This window comes from Myxocyprinus asiaticus, chromosome 38, assembly GCF_019703515.2.
Source record: "Myxocyprinus asiaticus isolate MX2 ecotype Aquarium Trade chromosome 38, UBuf_Myxa_2, whole genome shotgun sequence".
Lineage (NCBI taxonomy): Eukaryota > Metazoa > Chordata > Actinopteri > Cypriniformes > Catostomidae > Myxocyprinus > Myxocyprinus asiaticus.
This window is the reverse complement of record NC_059381.1, coordinates 37160115-37186872: the sequence shown is the minus strand read 5'-3', so window position 1 is coordinate 37186872 and position 26758 is coordinate 37160115. Positions and strand designations below refer to the sequence as shown.

General features: G+C 37.5%; 1 protein-coding gene across 1 annotated transcript in view; it reads right to left on the bottom strand.

Annotated features, from left to right (window-relative positions):
* Positions 1–320: 320 nt before the first annotated feature.
* The window catches only part of LOC127429138 (gamma-aminobutyric acid receptor subunit alpha-6-like), a 54677-nt gene continuing 28239 nt past the window's right edge, over positions 321–26758 (bottom strand). The window contains exons 8-11 of the mRNA XM_051677983.1: positions 24750–24997; positions 20038–20288; positions 1098–1165; positions 321–781 (exon numbers count right to left, since the gene is read on the bottom strand). Coding sequence (XP_051533943.1) covers positions 738–781; positions 1098–1165; positions 20038–20288; positions 24750–24997 — 611 coding nt within the window. The 3' untranslated portion in view covers positions 321–737. The remainder of the gene's footprint in view (positions 782–1097; positions 1166–20037; positions 20289–24749; positions 24998–26758) is intronic.

Here is a 26758-nt window from a genome sequence, read left to right as displayed (position 1 = left end):
TTATAAATGAAAGGGTTAATGTTAATATATAGTTAAATTAATTGGTCACACTTTATATTAGGTGGCCTTAACTAATATGCACTAACATTAAATACATACAAGACTATGTATTTACTGTGTAACTACATGTTGTTCTGCAAAATATCCACATTTGCTGCTAATGAGGTTGAAGTACGGGTAGGGTTAGGATAAGGGGTTAGAGTTAGGTTTTGGGGTAAGGGTTGGGTTAGGGGTACATTTAACAGTGTAACTACAAATGTAATTAAATTCAAGTACTTTAAATGTAATTACAATGCAACATCATGTATGTGCATACTAAGTACATGGTATCAAAAGGTTAAGTACATAGTAGTTAAGGCCACCTAATATAAAGTGGGTCCAATTAATTTGTTAAAACCAGTGGACAAAAAATACAAGAAATCCAGGAGTAACAAGACTCAACATACTATGGTTAACATGTTTATTGCCTTTACAGTATACATGAATAATGCATGCATGAGAGCATATGAAGACAAGGAACTAACGTTTCAACAATCAACAAAAAACTGCACGATATCAAACAGTGCAACACAAAAATCTTCTTTTTAATGGAATTATATACTGAAAAGAGGAACATTTAACTTTTGAGTACAGCAGGAAAACAATCAGGGAGATATGAATATTCCCATCATTCTCCATCATGTCCCCTCCAATTATCCTCTTTGGAAACGCAGAGACTGGCCAAGGGGTTCCTGTTTTCAAAGTCCTTTAGAAGAATGGTTGCAGTTGGGTACAGAGGATCCTGTGACAACAAACACATATTTATTCTAAATACAGTCTGCAATTTTAACAGGTTTGGGCGAGGCTGTAATGATGCAACATGGCATAAATAATACAATTTGTATTATTATTATTAAATTTTTTTTACAATAACATGGAAGTAATTTCCTAAGTTGAACAGCAATAAGGACAGAAAAACTATTTAAGTATTTAAGTAATATAAGCATTACATAATGTAACGTAAAATATAATGTATAAAAACTCTTGTCTTAGAATAATGTACATTCATAATAGGTGATTATGTCATTTTGTCCACATTCTTTATGTGTGCAAGTTACCTGAACAATGACAGTGCTGGCTCCTTTTCTTTAAAAAGCAACGGCATGAGAAGGATGGCAGCACTAACCTGGCATGAAAACATATTTACAGTACATCACTATGTGGCAATAAAACAATACATTGTCGCTGTCAGTGCAAAACCTCACAAAACACAAAGGAATAAACCAAAACAAAAAACTTTGCAATATACAAAATGCCCTAAAATGTAACAATATATTAGTGTAGTAAGTTGACAAACACACTCCATTTCTCTCCATGTCAGTCTCACACGAATTCAAAGTCAGCTTCAAAATGTGCTTAAGTGCAGCATTTGGAACCTTTTCCACAAGGTGAGGAGAAAGTTTCCACAGATTTGTGATGATGCATTTGTCAGTGTCAATGAGACAGGCGCTGTTCATTTCCTCTAGAAGATGATAAAAAATTATCTTGAGAAAGGTGGAGATACAGATTACAGAACCACTGTCATTATAACTCAGTGGTTAGGAATGTTAATTGTACAATCATAATATGGATGATTCATAGAAAGGTCAGCATTTTTACACTCAGGAAAAACACCTTCTTGTTTAATCATGAATTTAGTCTTGTGCAGCACGACACCATGACAATAAACATCTTAAACCTTGAAAAATAAAAGTGTGTCTTTTAAAAACCAAGATCACTTACAAAGACTGCGGCAATGTAACTGACAAAACACCTACTTTATTGTATGCTGGCAATAATGTGCTTATCTTCACCATCATCAACATTGTCTGAAACCTTTCAGAAATACAAGAATATCTTCATTAGTTTATTCAGCTATTAAATATTGCAGTTAATCTATAAATACTGGAAAGTGTGGTGAAGATAGTGGTAACTAAATTTGGCACTTATCCTACTTTACATGCTGTGCAAATTTGCATATTTCATAATTTATTTGAAAGCTCGTTTACAGCCAGCACTGGAAGTAGAGTAGCTCTCTTTCATCCTGGTAACTTACGGCATCCTGGGAAAAAAACGCAAACCAATAATAAAGCTTAACCCTTGTGCGTCAATAAAAAAAATTACTCAGAGGTCCTTGGAGGACAAAAATGTCTGCGCCAAAAAACTGCCATAATAATATTATATATTAATATTATTTTCCAATTTTAATTAGTAAATTTTTTTAACCAACATCAGTACTGATCATAACTACAAAATATTCATTCATTTTCAGTATTTTAACCCTTTAAATGCCAGTTTGTTTACATAATGCCACTGTTGTTGTTTTTTTACACACACACACACACAAATTTCTCAGTACACACATACATATCACACTCTGACATCCATATCAACACACCCACATAATTTTAGCTGCATCATTTATTCAGTTGGCCTGCAGTGCTCTATAATACAGCAAACAGAAAATAGGAAAAAAGCATGTATTTTCTCCACAGGCTAAACATGAGAAAAATGGCGCCATCTGGAGGAAAATATTAAAAATGCAAATTCTGAAGCCAGGGCTCCAGAATGAAAGCATAACATCATAGAATTCATGATTTTATGCTTTAATGACACTGGGATCATATATTTCTACACATACATCAGTGGTTTTATTGTATGCTTCAAAAAATGCTTGTTTTCCTGTAAAGTTATCTAAACATTCTTAAAGCATCATTTATTTACTTGTCGAGCAAAATGGCGTAAGATATTAGGTCTTGTTTTAAGAGAAATCTAACAAAATTTGTGAACTTTAGACTTAAAACAAGAAGAAGAAAAAAATCTGGCAGTGAGGTAAGAAAAATAATCTTGTTTACCCTTTGAATTAAGTTTATTTTTCGTACCCCATTGGCAAACAGTTTTTTTCTTGTTTTAAGCATAAATCTCACCAAATTGGGTTAGACTTCTCTCAAAACAAGACTTAAAATCATGTGCCAGTTTAAGAATGTTTAGATATTTTTACTGGAAAACAAGACACAAATACTTACCTTGAAAGTCTTTTTTTGCAGTGTAGATGTATAACAGTTAGCAAAAAAGGTAGCAGAAAGTTATCAAAAAGGTAGACTTGCCTTGTTATCTGGCTGAGGTGGTTTATAGGGCTTGAATTAATGAGTTTTTACATTTTTATTTTTTAGTAGGAGGCTTCAGCTGTGGGTGCTCCCTCATCAAAAATGGAGGATACCTTTCAGCGGTACAGGAGTGTTCTTTGACATTACATGTTCGGCTCCAACTGAAAACCACAAAAACCATTCTTAAATATATATGTCATCATATGCTAACATTAAATGTTAAAGTGGTGTATTTCTAATACATGTCTATTATAAAATGACATTACCTGTTGCCTAGTAAATCAGAATAAAAAAACATGTCAGGTCTTTCACCACAGACAAAATGTGATCTGTTCTTTGAATTTGTGGGAACTGACACTCACTCATGTTTAGAGTCATTTTAATAGTGTTGAGCCAACCATGATTAGCATAAATCACATTATTGCTACCGGTAACAGCCCCTCCCATCCTCAGGGGATTTCCCTAAGGGGATTTCCCTTTGGAGCAGTCGTGAGACGAAACCCTCAAGCACGCCTTTGACCAAGTGAGAGTGATAGATGGTCAACAACTCCAGCTGAATGTCACCCTTTCATATCCGTATTTCACAGTTATAAACGAGCCGTTGTATAGAGTGACGCAGGACGCTCAAACAAAGGAAGATACAACCCAGCTATTAATACCGTGGAGCCATCGGGAAATGGTGTTCCAGGCGGCTCATTATAATCCCATGGTGGGTCATCTAGGGCAATGAAAAACATTGAACTGCCTAATAGCCCGTTTCTATTGGCTGGGCATTGGTGGCGATGTCCGCAGGTGGTGGTCAGCTGGAGAATCCACCGGCCACCCCAAAAGCGCCATTGCACCCCTTTCCGCTGATCGAGGTCCCCTTCGAGAGAATTGGAATGGACCTGGTCGGGCCATTAGAGCGGTCAGCACGCAGACACCACTTTGTACTGGTCCTAGTGGACTATGCAACGCGATATCCGGAAGCGGTGCCTCTACGCAACATCTCAGCATGCAGTGTTGCGGAGGCACTCTTCAAAATAATCTCCCGGGTGGGAATTCCGAAAGAAATCCTCACCGATCTGATTTGTAAGTTCGTGCACGATGATGTTAGAAATTGGGACAAATGGCTCGATCCCCTGTTATTTGCAGTACGAGAGGTCCCGCAAGCCTCCACAGGGTTTTCACCATTCGAGCTGCTGTGGGCGGTGCCCGCGCGGCATGCTTGATGTCATACACGAAGCTTGGGAGGAGGGAACTTCAACAAGTAAAAATGAAATTCAATATGTTCTTGATCTTAGAGCAAAACTCCACACTTTGGGACAACTAACACAGGAGAATTTGCTCCAAGCTCAAGAACGACAGAGCCAACTGTACAACAGGGGAACCCAGCTGCGGGAATTTGCACCAGGAGATAAGGTACTCATATTACTCCCCACATCGAGCTCTAAATTACACGGCAAGTGGCAAGGACCCTTTGAGGTCACACAGCGAGTGGGGATCTCGATTATGAGATAAAGCGAACCGATAGAGGGGGCACACATCAAATATATCACCTCAACCTCCTGAAATTGTGGAGGGAGGCGGTCCCTGTGATATTGGCTACGGTAGTTCCAGAGAGGGAGAAGCTCGGGTCGGAGGTGAATACAAAACAAAATCATTTTACCCCGGTCATTTGCGGAGACCACCTCTCACTGTGTCAGATCGCAGAGGTTGCCAAGTTGCAATAGGAGTTTACGGACGTGTTTTCCCCTCTGCCGGGTCTTACGAACCGGGTTTGTTTGGAGCCCCGGCCACGTTTCAGCATCTCATGGACCAAATCCTCAGACCGCATTTGGCTTACGCCGCTGCCTATTTAGATGATATCATCATTTATAGCAATGATTGGCAGCGGCACATGCAGCATCTGAGGGTGGTTCTGAGATCGCTGCGACGAGCGGGACTCACAGCAAACCCGAAGAAGTGCACGATTAGGCGGGTGGAGGTACGGTATCTGGGGTTCCACTTGGGCCACAGGCAAGTGCGTCCACAAATTGACAAGACTGCGGCGATTGCGACCTGCCCGAGGCCCAAGACCAAAAAGGGGGTGAGACAGTTCCTGGGGCTGGCTGGCTATTATAGGAGGTTCGCGCCTAATTATTCGGATGTCACCAGCCCGCTGACTAATCTCACTAAAAAGGGAGCTCCAGACCCGTTCCAGTGGATGGAACAGTGTCAACAGGCATTCATGCAGGTTAAAGCTGCACTTTGTGGGGGGCCACATTTACATTCACCTGATTTCTCTCTCCCTTTTGTGTTACAGACGGACGCTTCAGACAGAGGGCTGGGGGCCGTACTCTCACAGGTGGTGGAGGGGGAGGAGCACCCGGTGCTGTACATTAGCCGCAAGCTCTCGCTGAGGGAGACTAAGTACAGCACCATGGAAAAGGATTGTCTCACCATCAAGTGGGCGGTCCTCACTCTCCGGTACTACCTGTTGGGGCGGGCCTTCACCCTCTGCTCGGATCACGCCCCACTCCAATGGCTCCACCGTATGAAAGATACCAACGTGCGGATCACCCGTTTGTATCTGGCTCTTCAGCCATTTAAGTTCAAGGTGGTCCAAAGACCGGGAGCACAGATGGCTGTCGCCGACTTCCTCTCCAGAAATGGGGGGGAGTGGTAGGCAGGCCGGACGCCTCCCCGGCCTGAGTCGTGCGGTGGAGATATGTGGCAGTGGGGGCGTTCTCAAACGTCCGCCCGGACAGAGAGAAAGCGGTAAGGGCGCTTGCACCTGAGCTAGATTATGTTTAACACCTGTCTCTAATTCCAGTGAGCATTAGAGGGGAGAGCGGCATATAACCAGCTACGCCACCAGCATCAGAGTGAGAGAGTCTGAAACAAGAAAGGCCACGGTGTACCCGAAGCTGAAGCGGTTTAATCTGTTATGTGTGTGAAGCTGATGTGTTGAGGTGATTACGTTCCTGTGAAGCTGATGTGTTTGTTTGACTACCTGCTGTGAATCTGACGAGTTTGTGAACTTGAAAAACCTTGAAGTGGCCGATTAAAAATCTTACCTGTGCCAGAAGAAACCCTGCTTCCCTGTGTCTGCTTCCTTCCTGCTGTTGAGTTGTCTCACAATTGCCTATTATTTTGCTAAGCACTCAGTTTGGTCACATCGACTGTAGTGTGAGACAAAGACAGGGAAAAATTTTTTTTGTCATTTTAAGTTAGTAGATCAGGGGTTTTAAAAATCAAGACAATAATAAAGCAAATAGTTAAGAATACTAACAAGTCTCTACTTAACTATAGCAGGCCATCTTCTCTTCACGTTGCTCTTCAAAAGCTGTGATCACTTCCTTTCACCAAAAATCAAGTGTGCTCCCCTTGAGGATATGGATAAATGGAAGATTATTGTTGCTTATGTCCTCAGAATAGTCCAGATACACTTCATGTTCATGTGAGCTGTAAAGGTGTCAGATAGATTTGATTGTAAGGTACAATGCAGACAAAGGGAAAGACCTTCCTCCATTTGTCTTCACTTATCTTTTCCTTAAATTTGTTAAGCAACTTACACAAATGTATACTTACATTATAAAACTTACATTACGAAAACAAATAGTCCAATCCAGTGACACCATGTATTTCTGCTTAAAATAAAAGAGTGTTTGTATATTTGAATTTTATCATTCTCTTAAAGGTAATTATTATCGTAAAATATAATCATTAATTGACTTTGAGTTCGTGTTAACACACAAACACACACACATGTTGGTGCAGCTATCATTATGAGGATTCTCCATAGACATAATGATTTTTATACTGTATGAACTATAGATTCTAACCCCTAACCCTACCCCTAAACCTAACCCTCACAAAAAACTCTCTGCATTTTTACATTTTCAATAAAACATCATTTAGTATGTTTTTTTAAGCGATTTGAATTATGGGGACACTAGAAATGTCCTCATAAACCACACTTATAGCATAATACCCTTGTAATTACCAGTTTGTAACCTAAAAAAAAGTCCTCGTAAACCACTTAAACCTGTCCACATACACACACACACACACACTCACACACACATACACACACTCACGGAACACGGAACGAGCTGTTAAAGTTTTTCTAGTTCGAAACCTCCACCTCCAATATTATTACTGGTTTTGTTTTTGTTCACCTTACAAAGCAAAATGAAAACACTCTGATACTAAAACAATCAGTAATGTCAATGAACTCTGCACACTACTTACCATAAAATTGAAGTTTTCCTCTGAAAATGGTGCCTTCTCAGTTCCCTCAGGCTTGTTCATCTTCTGTGCATGCGCATGATAAATGACGACGCAAGTGTGACCAACTGGAAATTGATCTAAAAAGTCTTTGACAGTAGTTAACTATAATAAAATGCACTTTATAAAATGCACTTATATACATTTATTGATATACAGTACTGTGCAAAAGTTTTAGGCACTTGTGAAAAATGTTGCATATTGAGGATGTCTTCAAAAATAATGACATAAATAGTTTTCATTTATCACTTAATGTCATACAAAGTCCAGTAAACATAAAAAAGCTAAATCAATATTCGGTGTGACCACCTTTGCCTTTAAAACAGCACCAATTCCAAACACAGTTTTTCTTGGTTGTTGGCAGATAGGATGTTTCAAGCTTCTTGGAGAATTCGCCACAGTTCTTCTATCTATTTAGGCTGTCTCAATTGCTTCTGTCTCTTTATGTAATCTCAGACTGACTCGATGTTCAGTGGGGGGGCTTTGTGGGGGCCATGACATCTGTTGCAGGGCTCCCTGTTCTTCTATTCTAATCTTTTCTGTTTGCAAAAGTAATGTTTGGGAGTCTAACTTGTATATTTCCTATTGACACAATAAAGCTGAAGATATAAATAACCATCTTAAGACAAATGCTTTTGTGAAACATCTTATGTGCCTAAGACTTTTGCACAGTACTGTAATACCTTTTTCTATTGGAAATCACCAAATACTTTTTTTTTTTTTTTTTTTTTTTTTTAGAGCCTTACTGACTAATTGCAAAATGGTAATAAACCCCCCCCCAAAAAAAAACATTATTTTTTTATTTACTTAATTATCATTAATCATTTATACAGTATTTCACTTCAGCTTTACATGCTGTTTTCTATAAAGTGAAACCGCATAATAACCATGGATATAAGTAATTATAAATTTATATAAATAAATATCCTATAATATCCTATATATTATCCAATAAATAAACTAAATAAATGTTGTTGTTTTTTTTTTGGTCAATCAGGGAAAAATTGTCTAAAAAAAAAAATAGGCTACTTCATCACAGTTCATTGGAATTGTGTTGTTTGTTTCTTCAACAGAAACACAAATGATTATGTTAAAAATTGTGATAAATCAAGGGCATGTTTTTTATTTATTTATTTATTTATTTTTATGTAGTAATGTTTAAATAATTAACTTATGAATAATTCTGATAACATTTTGAGAATGTTCACCAAAGACATTGAAATCACACCATTAATTTGCAGTGAGTTAACTTTTCACCAGTTTCAAAAAATATTCACTTGAGATTACTTAGTGCGAACAACCTTTTTATGGATTATGGAACCTTTTGGCACTACAAAGAACCTTTTGTGGAATGGAAATGTTCCACAGATGGTAAAGGTTCTTTATGGAAACATACACCCCGACAAAGAACCCTTGAACAACCTTTATTTTTAAGACTGTAATTGAACATGATAAGCATGTGCTTTGATTCTGAAGGAAACTGCTGCATCACACATTTCTTTGCCTTAATGCATGCTGTTGAGTTAGCCTTCTATGACATGCTGTAGACCTTTTAGACAACTATATATAATAAAGTATACACACTTTTATTAAAAATAAAAAAATATGGGCCAATCCCAAAAATTGCAAAACATTTAAATTAGTATGACTTAAACAAATGCACTCCTGGTGCACTTCTGTGCCACCATTTTTTTCTTAAAAGCTTAGTCATTAGTTCAAAGGCCTGATAACAAGCTCATAAATGGAACCAGGAGTGATAGAGCAAGGAGAGATCTACAATATGCAGTATTGTCAAAACCCAAGGTAAAGGAGTGAGAAAATCTGCTCCAAAAAAAGCTAAATATCATGCAGGGGTTGCTGTCAGAAACCACATAGCTGGTGTGCATCAGGCCAACTGTAGTTATTCTTAAGTTTACAAGACCCTATAGGCAGAGAAGATCCCTATTTCTCTATCAGTTATTTTGAGAATAGGTCAACGCTTTGAAACAACAGGTGATGTTGCCAGAAAGAAAGGAAGGCCTGGAAGGCCCAAAGCCTCTTCATGCAGGCATGACCACCTGCTGAAATGTATAGTTCTCAAAGACAGGAAAAAAAGCCTACAAAAACTGTCAGCAGACTTCAAGACCTCAGAAAACAAGACTGTTTCGAGAAGAACAATAACCAGAAGGTTATCTAATGCAGGTTTTGTGTCTAGAATAAGCCATGTGTTAATAAGCCATTGCTGTCTCAGAAAAACATCAAAGACAGAATGAAATTTTTGGCAGAATATGGAAAGTTTGATTCAGAGTGGTTCAGCAGAGTTGATGAATCAGGATTTTAGTTGCATGATGATGCTCCAGAGAGGTGTCTTCGAAGATCTAGTGAGAAATACAATAGTGAATGCATCTCTCCCACAGTGAAGCATGGAGAAAGAGGTGTCATGGTGTGGGGAGCCTTTTCAGCTGCTAGTACTGATGAGCTGCTTCACTGTGAAAAGTCAATGAATGCTTTGGAGTACAGGAGAATATAGCAGAAAGGCTTGTTTCCCACAATTGAAAAGTTGTTTTCTAAAGAGAAACGATCAGATGCTATTTTGCTCCTGCCTACACTGCAAAGTCCATCAACAGTTTGAAGCCATCAGCATTGAGTGGAACAACATTGACTCTTCTTTCTGTAAAAAGCTCTCCACAAGTCTTAAACATTTAAAGAAATCAAAGGGAAAAACTACCCCATACTAATTCACTTCATCTATTTGTTCCATTCTTGCAAATTTCCTGACCAGTGACGTTGTTAAGACCATTAAAAGCTTAACGTTTTGCCATTTTGGGCCTGGCCCATTTTTTTGCCCAGGACTGTACATGCACGGTTAATCCAGGTACAAGAAAAACATTATTAGATGTAAAAAGTAAATTTCTCAGTTGTCTCCAAGTCTTCACTGAATTATTGTTAGATATGATGCATTGATACAGATTTGATGCTGCCAGGATCTGACCGAGAAGCAGATCTGCAATTAAAACAAACAATTAAAATAAAAGAATAAAAGTAATTATTAAATAATTATTACATGCTTAAAATAAAATAATTCAGCCCACAATAAGATTTTGCTTATTATTTGATTTTGATTTTGGCCAGATGTATTTTTGAAATATTTAAAATATTTTTGAGGATACATTTAACATTAATAATACATTTATTGAAAAGATATTATTTTATATAGGCTACTTTATACTTGGCTTGTTATGATTTCTATGCTGCTAATTCCCCCACATGAAAAAAATAAAATAAAATAAATAAAATGTATTGCTTATTATCAATTTTGTTTGAGGCAAGTCCCTTTTTTTATTTATTTATTCTTTTGTTTTTTTTTGCATGTTTTTCCAGACCAGGTCTTTTTTATTTTTCTTGAGAGATCTGGTAACACTGCTGTTACTATTAGTTCACCTCTCGAGTCTTCTGATACGAGTCGTTCATTATTTTGTCACGTGTAAACTTTTAAGTTTAGTTAAGACTGAATCTGACTGAATTATTATTTTTATTTTTTTATTTTCTCCCCTTTTCTCCCCAATTTGGAATGCCCAATTCCCAATACACTTTTAGTCCTCATGGTGGCGTAGTGACTCTCAGTTGCCTCCGTGTCTGAGACCGTCAAACCGCACAACTTATCACGTGGCTTGTTGAGTGCGCTAACGTGGAGACCTAGTGCATGTGGAGGCTTCACGCTATTCTCCGCGGAATCCACGCACAACTCACCATGCACCCCACCGAGAGTGAGCACCACACAACCACAAGGATGTTACCCCATGTGACTCTACCCTCCCTAGCAACCGGGCCAATTTGGTTGCTTAGGAGACCTGGCTGGAGTCACTCAGCACGCCAACTTGTCAGTTTTGGATCATTAGCCTGAGGCAAATGACTAATACCATTTAGATAGATTACTCCTGCAGTTCATCGATTTCTAAATAGCAGTTTTGTTTAGTTCTATAGATCTGTACACACTTAATTACTGTAACATTATCACTAGTCAGAGGTAAATTACTATTTGGATAAGGCCGATCAACATACCATTACCCAAATAGCAGTTTTGCTTAGTTTTATAGTTTCCTATTACTCTTAACATTAATCAGAGGTCATGACTAATACTATTTAGACGGGTTGATCAACATTACGTTGTCCCAAACGGTCCTTTCTTTTAGCCTTTACAGTCTATTACACTTAACTAAAGCCAAATAGTTAATCAAAAAGGTCTGCAACCTCATCTCATAGAATGAAAATTACTTTAACGAAATTTTTGCAAACTGAGTTTTATGCGCCACGTTCTACGTTTCGCTACAGTTTCCTGGTGAACTGATCACTAGAGGTGCTACAACAGCTGTATGTTTTATTAACTTTCACAGAGATAACGAGTTCAACTGCTGATTATGACTTTATAAACACATATTATTCGCTCTGTTACTCACACACTACCACTATCAAAACACTGGACTCAGAGGACCATGGTTCAAGCCCAGCTAAGCACGAAAGCTGACACGTGAGACGAAAGTGTCATAGAAGCGACACAAAATGGCATGAGTGCTTCAGAAAATGTGCTTTTTATGCTGCTTTTGTGACAATGACACTGTCGGTTGGTTTAGAGTAAGGATGTCTGTTTTGTTCACCTCTCATTCATCTTTTAGGAAACTATTTGTGAGGTTTAGGCTAAAGTTTTAGGTTACAGAGGTTCATTTTACTCATTAAAACCTCCATCTAAAATTCACATTAAAATCCTCGTCTGATTACAACATAATTTCACTCACTTTTGGTGCCCCTCGCTGGACATTTCACTGGGAAACTGCTGATAAACGTGCAATACAGCATGTAATTTTGGTTTGCAAAAATGATGCTATGGTCAGGAAACATTTCATGAGATCCAGCTAAAGATCCCAGTTGACATGCTTCATGCTTTATCAAAAGCAGGGCCTTTAGACTGTACCAACCCTTAGCGCAGATTTATGGTAATATAGATTTAATGTAATCTACTAAAGCCAATAAGTTCAGAATAAGTCAGAATAGAATCAAGTTTAACAATGTATTAGTCAGGTAAACATGATTTATGCCAATTACATAATTAATCAAATTCAGAAATAATCAATACACAACATCCAATGTCAAAGATGAATCGTAAGAGTGAAAGATGTACACCTGACTTTATAATAGTCTAACTGTTTATAACGCACAACACCATGGGGTTCATCTGTATGCAAAATTTTGCCCAGCCTTTTGCCAGTTTCACTTAAATATCCAGACAAGAGTAAACATCATAGGTCAAATGGGTTTTCAAAAGCACGTCTTAATGTTTCTAATTAAGTCCACTTAATGCTCCCTGGTAAGATACCTAGTCGCAGATAACAAACGGAAGCAGACACACTCATACACACACACACAAACATTTAAAGGTGCCTCATACTGTGCTGTGCGAATCTGTTAAGATATGATAAATCTGGATGGCTGTCTTGGAGACATCCAACTTTTCCTGCCATTTCTGAGAGGGGCAGTAATTGAATGATCATTACACCAAAGTTATGGCAAAGGGCTGCTTGAAGATGGGAAAATAGGGGGATTTCGGGCTGCGCTGACATTTAATGCCTTTGATTTATGAGAGAGAAACGTTCCCTCTCACGTCAGACACTCCAGTGGGCAATAAAGCGAAGAGCTTAACGCTTGCAGGTAGTTTCTGTGCAACTAGAGCATACATACACACACACATCAGCACACAATCCTTAATGTCTGCGCCTGAATGGAACTTTTCATTAAAAACCCACCACTACGCTGGTAGTGCCCACTATGATTTCATTGTGAGACGTACACACAGACTGAATGTGTGTATGAGAGAGAGAGAGAGGAGATATTTTTTATGTTTCTTTTGTCCTGGGGCAGCTCCTTTATAGTGGCTTTCAGCCTTTCTTTTCTTCAGTTCATTTTTCCTTTGGATTTGAAAAGAACAAGGTGGCGTGAGGACAGATAAACTGTGATCCACGTTCAGTGAATAATAAGCTGAATTTCCCATAAATGAACTTGTAACAAAAGTCTCTCACATTTAGGACACTGCCAGAACAGGCTATTCAATATTACACAATTTATTTCCAGAATATTATGCAAAAATTTGATTTAATTGCAATATTCCTTGGACTGCAAATATATTCTCAGGATTTAAGGGACGTTGACGCACATGCATGCCCAAGGACCTTCTTAAAATCAAGATTTTAAGTTAAAGTTGATATAAAAAGTGTATATCTTAGGCCCACCTGACATTGTTTACTTAATTAGTATTGGTAATTGGTCACGTCATTGTCAACAGCTGCTTTGACTGTTAATGTCATATTTTAAATTTGTTGGTATTGCACTTAATGTTTAATGGAAGCCAGAATAAGATGACCGAAATGTTGCATCTATATTTTTTATCGTATTTTGCAAGCTATTTATATTATTACTTTATGACTTATTTTTTGAGTGTGTAGGACTTTTTCTTTTGTCTACATTAGGGATGTTCTGAAATTCCTATGGAAAAAATGAATCCGGAATCAAACTGCTGAAAATGTAAAGTATTGACCACATTTCAGTTCCATATCACTCCACCATGTTCTTTAAACTAGTAACAGCAGCGTTGCCTATTTCCTTTTTTTTTTTTTTCCAATTTGGAATGCCCAATTCCCTTTTTTTAAGTCCTCGTGGTGGCGTAGTGATTTGCCTCAGTCCGGGTGGCGGAGGACGAATCCCAGTTGCCTCCATGTCTGAGACCGTCAACCCGCGCATCTTATCACTTGGCTTGTTGAGCGCGTTGCCACGGAGACATAGCGCATGTGGAGGCTTCACGCCATCCACCGCGGCAACCATGCTCAACTCACCACACGCCCCACCGCGAACGAACCACATTATAGCGACCACGAGGAGGTTACCCCATGTGACTCTACCCTCCCTAGCAACCGGGCCAATTTGGTTGCTTAGGAGACCTGGCTGGAGTCACTCAGCACGCCCTGGGATTAGAACTAGCGAACTCTAGGGGTGTTAGCCAGCGTATTTGACCACTGATCTACCCAGGCCCATGTTTTAGGGACAAAAACCTGAAAAATGGCTTGAGATAAAACATTGAATTGTATACAGAAATGTAATAATCGTGGTGTAAGAAGAATAGTTGACATCGGACTACTGAATTATTGAAAAATAGCATACACCCAAGGTGTAATGCAGTTTTTCCTACATAGTAATTAATGGGTTTTATTCTCAACAAAAATATTTAGATTAATGAATATCCTTGTGTGACCCCGCGTCTACATGCGTGGACGTTGTATTTGGTCTTCGCTTTACGCAACGCATAATTTCAATTAATTTTAACTAACTGAATACTATTCACAACACTCTAGACTGTCATTTAAGGGTTAAACTTCTGACGCATCGAGTCACGTGACACAACAGCATGGTGTTGATTTCCTTGAAGTGCATCTACGGGCACAACGAGACAACAAAAGTGCCTCTGGTAAGAAACCTCTAAGTTTTCATTGAAACCTGTTTGGGTGTAAAGAGTAGAGTCTCTAGATTCGTTTGATATTCCACTTGAAAAAAATGCATACTTTTTTTGCGCATTAGCGCGCTGATAAACATGATGTCTACTTGTGTGTATTTTGCAACATTATTCCCTCAAAAGTAAAAAAACAAACAAAAAAAACATGTTAGTTATGAATAACTTTCAACATGAACACATCTGTGGGTCATTTCACTTCATTTTAATATAAGTTTTGTTAAATTGTATTTTGTCATCACTGTACAATACAGTTCTATTCATTAACATTAGTAAATGCATTCCTACTGTATATTTACTGTGCATTTTCACATTGAGGATAAACGGGTTCACATGAGCTGAAAAATGCTGCTTTCAGAGGCTTCATACAGAGTTAGGATGAAAATAATTTGCATTTAGAACTGTTCTGAGTCCAGTGCAGACAGACAGCACACTGGAGGTTAAGTCTTTCACTAAATAGGGAGCAAGGGAGCATCCTATAGCTTTATAATGTATCATTTTATTTGAACATGGTTGGCAGTGATTGGATGATGCTGGTCATTACTTTGAATCAGAATTAATTATACTAATTTCTGATGTAATCTCAAAAACATGTATAACCAACACTCCTGGAAACATAATAAACAATTTGATGAAAGCTTTCTATAGCTTGGTATTTTTTTAAATTTCACAACTGTCCACATATGTTTACATACATTTTTAGGAAAACTATTTACACTTGAAAATGATTTATTTATTTATTGCTTGTTTATTAGGTGCTACTAGTTACAAATCAAATTGATCAAGAAACAGGTGGTCTCACCCAAAACTCACATCTTAGTTTGAACCAGAAGTTGCCAGAAGGTTGGTTGGGGTGCTCAAACAAATAGAGCAATGTTTTGATAGTGACACACAGCCCCAGTGTTTACACTTTTCTGAGTAAATCAACCTACTTAGGGCTTACATACAGTGCAGTTGTGTCTGCATATTAAACTCGGAAAGGAGAAAATATTTTAACAGCAAAAAATTACACACTTCACCTTTAGAGTTAGATCAGGTGGAAATAGCTCCTTCAAGGAATAGTTCGCTCAAAAAAATTAAAATTCTCTCATTATTTACGAAGATTTTTAGAAGAAACAGATCTGAGAAACAGATCCATATTTAAGACCTTTATTTACTCTAAATCTCCACTTTCACATTATTTGCTTTTAGTGATTTGCATTCTTTATGCATTTCGCCATCTACTGGGCAGGCAGGAGAATTTATAGAAAAAAGGACTTATATATTTATCTGTTTCTCACCCACACCTATCATATCACTTCTAAAGATATGGATTAAACCACTGGAGTTGTGTGGATTACTTTTATGCTTCCTTTATGTGCTTTTTGGACCTTCAAAGTTCTGGTCACCATTCCCTTGCATTGTATGGACCTACAGAGCTGAGATATTCTTCTAAAAATCTTTGTTTGTGTTCAGCAGAATAAAGTAGTACACATCTTGGATGGCATGAGGGTGAGTAAATGATGAGAGAATTTTTCATTTTTGGGTGAATTATTCCTTTAAGCTAACAACTGCACAAGTCCCCTTTTTACCACACAGATGCTTACTCGTCTGTCTTGAGATTATTTTAGGTCTCGTTTCAGCCAAGAGGTCAGTGTGTGACATTTTGATCCTCTAGTGGTCACATTATAAACATCTATGAAAATATTTTCTTTTGTGCTCCACAGAAGAAGAAAGTCATATGAGTTTGAGACAGAAAAAAGGTGAGTAAATGATGATAGAATTAGCGTTTATGGGAGAACTATTCCTTGAATGTCCCTTCAATTATGTTTTCTTTAAAAAAAATCAAAAATAATACGCTATTGCTATGAAGGCCTTTTCATTTTAAACATTAAATGGCAAATTTACTAAAAAGCTGCACTACTTTTGGGTGTATTTTTCAGTGCAAAGCCCTGCACCTTATTCACTAACCACCTGCAATCTAGTTTAAGCAGGCTAACTCAGCGTTGGAATAACGTATTTAAATTGACTGTTTAAATTAAGTCATTTTCATTCTTTTCCGTGCAAACACACCACCTTTCTAGTGTGTAAATTAGGCTAATTGATTTTCTGTTAATCATGTCAGCAGTGATTCATCAAATAATGATCAGATAAGGAGAAGAGTGTTATAACCTGGCATATATCCAAAAAGATTCTTCAAAACATCTTGCGTCTTCCATAATATAAAGAAAGTCGTATGGGTTTGGAACATGAAGGTGAGTAAATTATGACAGCATTTTAATTTGGGCCTGTAATACATCCTGTATTGCAATGTATATATCCATTGATTTTTCTGTGGCTTTGTATGTTTTTAACCTCCTGATAATGCTGAATAAAAAACAAGGAGTTTCTTGAATGTCATATCTTACTCAGACACAGCACTCCTATTATGGTTTCAAACGTGATTCCACAAGGAATATTAGGGGGATAGGGGGTGTATGAGAAAATATCAGGGAACAAATGTACCCCATCAAACCCCAAATTAGTCTCAGCATTGGCCAGGAATTAAATCCCAATGAAATATACATGTCCTATCATCAAAATTCTACATTTGTCTTCTGCTCAGCAGAAGGACTGCCACAACTCAACTGAAGGGCCAAGCATGCAATAGTCGATGATGTAGCAGTGTTTCAGAGCTATGGAGAGAGACAGTGTCCTGTCACGGTGAGGGGATGTCAACAGCACAACAGTCCCCACAATCACACAGGCATGATGAGATGGCTAGCTTTAGCAGCTCGCTTCTAGCTTTGTTACACACTGTCCCGCTCTGAGACTTAATCAAGCTTTGAAATCTTTGAGACGTTACGTAAAGTAGGGGACAGAAAATTGACTGTTTTTTGTTTTTTTTCCTTAATGGAGTTTTTAAGTTGAAGTACTGTAGTCCATATATTTGCGACAACGAAATGAAAAAATAAGATACAAATTTACCAGTTAATCTGTCTGTCTGATAGACTGGTTGTCTCTAAAATAGAATATACCAAAAAATAGACGTAGACACAATATCAAATCACGGACAGTGTTGGGTTAATTACTCAAAAAAAGTAATCCATTACAAATTAATAATTACTAGTTACTCTAAAATTGCTACAGATTACTTCATCAAAAACGAAATCATGTTACAAATTACTTTACTTTTAACTTGCGTTCTTAAACACTTTTCTCAGAAATGTTTGTTTTCCCGCTTAATTCAGAATAATATCTGTATTTCATCCTTGTTCATTGCTGCACTCCCTTTAACTGTGACAGCACGTACATAGAAAAAAATAAGCATTTATATTTTAAATGTTTTACACATTAATAATATTTATGAATATATGAAAATATTTATATATTTGGAATATAATGTTTTCCAAAGTCTAAGTGGGAGGTAAACTAAATGAAACAACTAGTCCCCAAAGGTTGCGTATTCATTGTAATGCGCATTAAATCTCTTAAACTCTCATCTATCACAATATGAATCGTCCAGCAGGATGTGGCTATCTACTTTGGATGTTGACAGTGCTGGGTAGATTACTTCTAAATTGTAATCTAGTACTGATTACAAATGACAGGACTAAAATTGGAGTCAGTCACGTAATCTCTTGGATTACACTTTAAAGGTTATTTATCTAATTGCTTTTGGATTACTTGTGGATTACTTCTGATGTAATTCACATGCATTTGAGTAGGATATGCTTGTACCATTTTGAAATAATGTTGCTTGAATGCATTAAAGAAAACGTAATTAATTGATCAAAATATGATCATTGATAGGATTGTTACTCGCTATTTGTCTTTCTCCATTCGAAAACACTCGAACACTTATCAAATGTATGTCACAGTAGGCTGATTTAGAATGAAAAAGTTTAAATATTTTAAAAGAAGAAAAATAATTAGGATCAATAAAATATGAACAATTTTGTCAGCCTTTGCCTGATTAATATGTAATCATGTAATCCATAAAAAGTAACTGTAATCTCAGAGTATTTTAAAATGTAATTTAATCTAATTACAAGTGCTTAATTTTTGCAATCTGATTACGTTATCCAGACTACATGTTATCTGTTACTACCCAGCATTGGATATGGAATGCACATGATTCGCATCAGGGCATCAAGCATGTCCATTCCGGACAAGTGGCCGTGTCCGGAATGGCATACTACCCATTCTACTGACATATCTATGTGTAACAGAAATAGTAAGAGTAGTATGGTAGTATGCCATTCTGCTATTATTGCTAGCACTGGCCTCGTAATGATACTTCATCCGAATTGTCCGGTAATCATTAGCTGATTGGCAACGGGTACAAAGTTGAAATTATGTGAACTTTGAGAGGAGCATCAACAGACCCTTCGCAGCAGTCCCTCATCAGTGCCATACAGTATTTTGTGCTTGGCTTGTTAGTGACGATTCGAAATAAATTTTTGTGGTCATCAACATTATGCGGTCGATTGAGATTAACCAAGAATATTTCTTTAAAAGTAATTACCTTAACTAACTATAATCAGATTACAATTTCTTTTTTATGTAATGTGGTACACTTCTTTTGACTTAAAATTACTTAGATTACAGTAACTAATTACTTTCTAATCAGATTATACCCAACACTGATCACGGTGTGGAAGTCTCCCTGAACGATTGGACAGAAAACACCAACAAAGAAAATGTGTGGAGACTTTGTGATCAAACGTTTTGTCCGTCCAAAAATAATAAGTACAGATTATTTCACAGACATTACAGGAATATACAGTTTTCCTTGAGGATAACAAGTTAACTTGCTACAACAGTACGTGCCTCAGACAAAACTTTGGCTAATCCAGTGTTTGTGTACTTTACTCTCAGAAATTCCAAAAAGCCAGCCAATAGGATTATAACTTGCCAGAAAGAGAAAGTGCTTTTCAGTTTTGTGTACAGTATGCATCAGACAGTCAGTAAACAGACAGTGGGTGGTGCTGAGGCTGAAACTTAAGTTTTCATTGAGTTGGATATCTACCTTTCCTTCCCAGTACAACAGCATCCTCATTTCAAGGCGGTGAATGATATATTTTGACCCACATTATGGCCCAATTTGTTCTTTATATTCTCACAAAGCGTGACAAGGCAAATTGAACCAAACCAACAGCAGATTCCTACCTGGACTCCATAGTGTCTTTGGTGAGATAGACAATCCAGTAGACCAGGTTAAAGGCCCCAAAAGATAGCGGGAAAAGGATGCGTGAGTATTTGTCAATGATACTAGTCCCTGTCAGCATGTTGTTGGCAGGTACAGCAGAACCTTGCTGACGGAAATCAGACTGGCACGGCCTGGAGAATCTCTCAGCAACATCTCTTTGAGAAAGAGAGTTCAGCCTCTTCTTCAACATGCCGCTAGGGTCCAGAGGATGCTGCACAGAGATACAAAGAGATTACATTAGAACAAGAAACCGATGATGGAACTGAGCCAAATTTTGTTATATGTACACTCTAAATTTATGCAATATGCATACAAGGGGCACATATATTTATCATATGTCCTGGAATAAAGATCTGAAAATGGCCTTAATCAACCTTCTAGTGTCTATTGGTATAATGTATGATGGTGTGGAGTTTTGATATTTTCATATTTTATTGTGATGGTATTTACATTTTTTGGAGAAAAAGATGTATAGCCTTGGACTTACCAACACAACAAGTTGGCTAGCAGTCAATTAACTTTAAATATATAAAATAAATACATTATTTCTGAATTAAAATTATATTGAATATCCAGTTTGGTAATGACACTAATAAAGCTACTCTTAGATCATGATGTAAAAATCTTAAAATGAATGACATGTCTGATTTTCAAACTGTCACTTTGCTGCTATGTGACGATGTGCTCCAGTCACAGTTCTCATTTACATCATAACTATTTAATTTTATTTTATTTTCCATCATGCGTGGATACTAGTCAATGATACTAGTCCCTGTCAGAATGTTATGTTTAATTTTAATTTAATTTAATCATTTCATTTAATTTCATTTCATTTTCATACTACAGGATGCGTTTGTACTTGTCAATGATACTACTCCCTGACAGCATGCTATTTTTAATGTAATTAAATTTTGTATTATTTTGTATTATTTTAGTTTATCTTCCAGGATGTGTGTGTACTTGTTAATGATACTACTCCCTGTAAACATTTTATTTTATTTTATTTTATTTTTTTATTTTGTATTTTTTTATACTCCAGGATGCGTGAGTACTTGTCAATGATACTACTCACTGTAAACATTTTTTTATTTTAATCTATTTTATTATATTTTATTTTATTTTATCCTCCATGATGCGTGAGTACTTGTCAATGATCCTAGTCCCTGTAAACATTTATTTTTATTGTATTTTTTTTATTATATTTTATTTTATACTCCAGGATGCGTGAGTACTTGTCAATAATACTAATCCTTGTAAACCTTTTTTTTAATTTTTGTTTTATTTTTTTATTACATTTTATTTTATACTCCAGGATGCGTGAGTACTTGTCAATGATACTACTCCCAGTAAACATTTTTTATTTTAATTTTATTTATTTTGTATTTTTTATACTCCTGGATGTGTGAGCACTTGTCAATGATACTACTCCCAGTAAACATATATATATATATATATATATATATATATATATATATATATATATATATATATACTCCAGGATGCATGAGTACTTGTCAATGATACTATTCTCCGTCAGCACGTTGTTGGCAGGTACAGTAGAACCTTGAGTGTTTCATGACTGGAAATAGCTTCCAGAGAGCATTCCAAAGAATATATATTTAAAAGTAATTACCTTAATTGAAAGTCAGTAACTATTAGCAGAGACTAGTAGAGACAGGCCACTTCTATTAAAATGAATGGGAGAAATTGGAATCACCTTTTAGATACAGACATCGCCTGTCAGTCAGCGCATTAGCTATACAAGCTGGAAATATTGCATTTTGTTAGCGTAATCTGAGGTAATGAAGCACAATTTATGATAATAGTGTTGACAGGTTTTACTGCTGATTTGAAATGTTCTTAGTTCGTAATCTTGTCCAACCATATTGGCAATTTCGGTGTTCCCCCATTCAAGGAGATAGGAGCTGTGCTTTCATGACTGGAAATAGCTTCCAGTGAGCATTCCAAAGATGGCCGCCAGTGGACTGACTTGCTAGAAAGACTTTGGTAGTAGTCCCCAGTAAGGTAAAAAATAATAATAATAATAATAATCATTTAATGTGATAATATAATATGATTGGCAGGTTGTAACTGTTGAATATGCTCTTTAGCACAGGTGAACAACAATGATGTCTTCTGTCTTTTTTTCGCAATGCTACAGCTGTCTCTGAATGCTGACTGCTGGGGAAAGTTTTGGCATGGAGCGAGTTCTTTGACTGGGTTCCATCTCTGAACAGGTTTCCAAGCTGTGAGTGTCAGCTGTAGATCACTGTGTCGTTCTCACTGCAGTGTGAAATCGCTCAGGGAGCACCTGCTCACGCTGCCATGATACCATAGCTATTTTTGACACTGCAACAGGCAGTAACTAACTTAGGCTAAATGCCCACGGAAATGGGACATTCACACTCTGCTTTGTGTCCTGTCTCTGGCTCTATATGTAAAGTGTATAAAATGCAATGATCGCCAAATGAGCTATCATACCATCATAATAATTTTTATAATAATTTTATAATAATTTTATAATAATAATTTATAGCATCATTTGCTATAGATATCTCTATTTACACTTGTAGCCTCAGAATTGCTTAAACCGGATGTTTCGCCAAACATTATTACCAGGACTGTCAATTTAATGCGTTAATTCAGTGTGATTAATTCAATACAAAATAACACGTTCAAAAAATTGACATAATTAATCATGTCCCGGACCATAAGGAATATTCCTACCATAGGAGCAATTCAAGCTTGAAATATCACTTGTTTTCTCCAGGGGGCAGTAAGCGAAACTCCAGCTGTATAGGCAACACACAGTTTATACAGAGAACAAATCAAACTTACTTACAGCAGACAGCAGAAATATATATATATATATAAATATATAAGTATGGCTTACTTATAGTTGTCTCTGCACATTAAACTGGGATAGGAGCACGTATTTTAATATTGAAACAATTACATCACCTTTAATCTTGTGTGACCCCATGTCTACATGTGTGGACTTTGTATTTTGGCTTCGCTATAAGCAATGCATAACTTAAATGAATAAAAACCAACTGAATCCTGTTCACAAGACTCTAGACTGCATTTTAAGGGTTAAACTTCTGACACACCGAGTCACGTGACACAACATGATGTAGATATCCTTGAAGCGTTCCTACGGACACAGTGCCAACAAAAGTGCCTCTGGTAAGAAATCTCTTTATGTTTTTTCATTGAAACCTGTTTGGTTGTAAAGAGTAGAGTCTCTAGTTTCGTTTGATATGGCGCTTTAAAAAAGCTGTTCATTTTTCGCAAGTCAGCGCCCTTATGAACATGATGTCCACATATGTGGAAACTTGTACCGCATTTCCTCAAAAGTAGAAAAAACATGTTAGTTATTTTTAATAACTTTCAATTCTAACACATCTGTGGGTCATTTCACTTCCTTTAATATACATTTTGTAATATTTTAGTTTGTAATTACTGTGCAATACGGTTCTATTCATTAACGTTAGTAAATGCATTCCTACTGTATATTTACTGTGCATTTTCACATTGAGAATCAATGGGTTCATCCAAAAGCTGAAAAATGCTGCTTTCAGAGGCTTTATATGGAGTTAGGATGAAAATAAGGTGCATTTCAAATTGTTCTGAGGCCAGTGCAGACAGACAGCACACTGGAGGTTAAGTCTTTCACTAAATAGGGAGCAAGGGAGCATCCTATAGCTCTCTATGCAGCTAAGTGCATTCATTCGTAAAATCTGTCCAAACGTTGAGTTTCAGGTTGCAGATGATGTTTGGATCACTCAACATGTTTGGCAGACATGAGACAATGATAATCAGTACATAGATTCAGAATTTATAATGTATCATTTTATTTTAACATGGTTGGCAGTGATTGGATGATGCTGGACATTACTTTGAATAAGAATTATTAATTCAGCTTTACAGAAAATCAGCTGTAATTTCTGTAATGTCTCAAAAACATGAATAACCAACACTCCTGGAAACATAAACAAAATCAGACTTTCTATAGCTTAGTGTTATTTAAAATTTCACAACTTAGTCCCGCTGTCCACATATGTGGACATTAATTTTTAGGAAAACTATTTGCTCTAGAATTGTTTTTTTTTTTTTTTTTTTTTTTGCTTGTTTATTAAGTGCTACTAGTTACAAATCAAAAAGGGAAATGGAAAATGCACACAGCAGTCGCACAGGGTTAAGAGAGAATTACTTTATAACAAGCTGTTGTTGATCTAATCAAGGTTGGGGATACTTGTTGCCTAACTTATATAGCTGAAGAAGCATTTCTACATAGTGAACCATCTCGCTCATTACTGCCCACATTTATTCACTCAGGGCAGGAATACTTTGGGATTGCATCTCCCGTCTACAGCAATCAATGCAAGATAGAGAGGGTAGAACCCTGTCCCTGTGAGCCTGCCATGATTTTACTGGGATGTTTTGCTACATCAAACTGATTACATAATCTGCAACAGTGAAACGGCTAGGGAGGACTCTAGCTGTCTCCTTTTGTCTAGTGTGCTTGTTATCAGCTCAAGCGAGAACAAGCCTTGAAAGGGTGGACTGAATGGACAAGAAAAAGATGGAGATATATGGCCAAAACTATTGGATGTATGGATGTGGTGTTTGGTTTTCCATATACATTTGGTCATGTAGTTGTATAAATTACCGAAATGACTTCTCCATCAATGCTGGTCGCCACTGTGGCCGCAGCACGGGCCGCATTGACCCGCCGAAGTTCCTTATTGTCCTGTAAGGTGGAGAAATAGTTGACAGCAGCAAACTCGATAAGGGCGGAGAAGACAAAAGCGAAGCAGACGGCGATGAACCAGTCCATGGCTGTGGCGTACGAGACCTTGGGTAGAGAGTGGCGGGCGCTGATGCTCAGTGTGGTCATGGTTAGCACTGTGGTGATGCCTATCACAAATATAAGAACATACATAGAAAACCAGTTAGCTTGTTAGATCTTGGCAGGTCTTTAAGTTCTCAGTTCATCCTAAATTCAGTCCTAGACTAAAGAGATTTTCATGACAGAACAAGCATTTAAGGAATAGTTCAACCAGAAATTAAAATTATTTACTCAGCCTCATGTTGTTCCAAACCTGTATGCTGTTATGTTGAAGAATCTTCACAAAGCTCTTTTCCATACAATTATACCACATCTGTCAAGCTCCAAAAGGACATAAAACCCCAAAAAAGAAAGCCATTAATTGTGCGCTATAGGTAAAATGGTAACACTTTACAATACGGCTTCATTTGTTAACATTAGTAAACAAAGTAGTTACCATGAACCTATCAGATAGAACCTATCATGAACCTAGATAGTTACTAACAATCAATAATACTTTTACAGCGGGGCCTGGTAGCTCAGCAAGTTTTGACGCTGACTACCACACCTGTGGTAGCTCGCAAGTTCGAATCCAGGGCGTGCTGAGTGACTCCAGTCAGGATTCCTAAGCAACCAAATTGGCCTGGTTGTTAGGGAGGGTAGAGTCACATGTAGGGGCAGACTGGGAAGAGAAATTGGCCCGGGGTGATCTGTCCTTTTCTGCATATCGGGAAAAGTCTCGGTTCTCCCGATGGCCAGTCCGCCCCTGTGCCACGGCCGTTACTTTGACCGGCTGTTCGGAAAATCAACCGATTCTCCCGACGGCCAGTCCGACCCTGGTCACAGGGGGTAACCTCCTCGTGGTCGCTATAATGTGGTTTGCTCTCGGTGGGGCACGTGGTGAGTTGTGCGTGGATCGTGGAGAATAGCGTGAAGCCTCCACACGTGCTATGTCTCTGCGGTAACTCGCTCAACAGGCCATGTGATAAGATGCACGGTTTGACGGTCTCAAACGCAGAGGCAACTGAGATTCGTCCTCCACCACCCGGATTGAGGCGAGTCACTACGCCACCACGAGGACTTAAAGCACACTGGGAATTGGGCATTCCAATTTGGGGAGAAAAAGTGGAGAACAAAGCTACCGTTCAAAGCTACCAACAGCAGCTGTGGGGCAATTGGGACAAATAAAGCAGACGCGATAGCAATAAAGGTGATCCTTAAAATATCATACTTCAATTTAGCCTATATGTCAAATCCTAAGTTTGTCCTGATCCACCGATCCTGACGGAAATTTAAAGAAGCCCAAATCTCCAATAATCTTATGGAAAAATGGGGTATTTCAACCACAGAAAACAGCACATTTGCAGCACTTTCAGCTCAATTTGAACTAAGCGTACCTTGACAGCAGTTCTTTTCTGGCATGCCAAAAGAACCTGGAAGTGTCGCAGCTGAGCGTTTGATTGTAAACAGTAACTTCATCTATAGTCCAAGTCTTCTGAAGTCATACCATAACTTTGTGTATGGAACAGACAGAAATTTAAGTCGTCATTCACTGATAATCTCTTACTTTCAAATAAAATATTGTGTCTAGGGTGCAGGATGGATGACAGTGACATCAAATGTCATTGGTTCTCGCATGTCTTTTGACCAACAATGACACAACATGTCTAAAGGTCCCAATATACTTCCGGAGATGTTCTTCTTCCTTCTACGTTCAGGGATAAAAGAAGTTCTAAACAGCCGAACAATGGTATACTGTTTCCAAACATTCAGACACCAGTCACACCGCTGTGGGAGGTGTTTAGATATGAGGACGCTACATGTAAAACCTAAAATAATGTACCATTAAA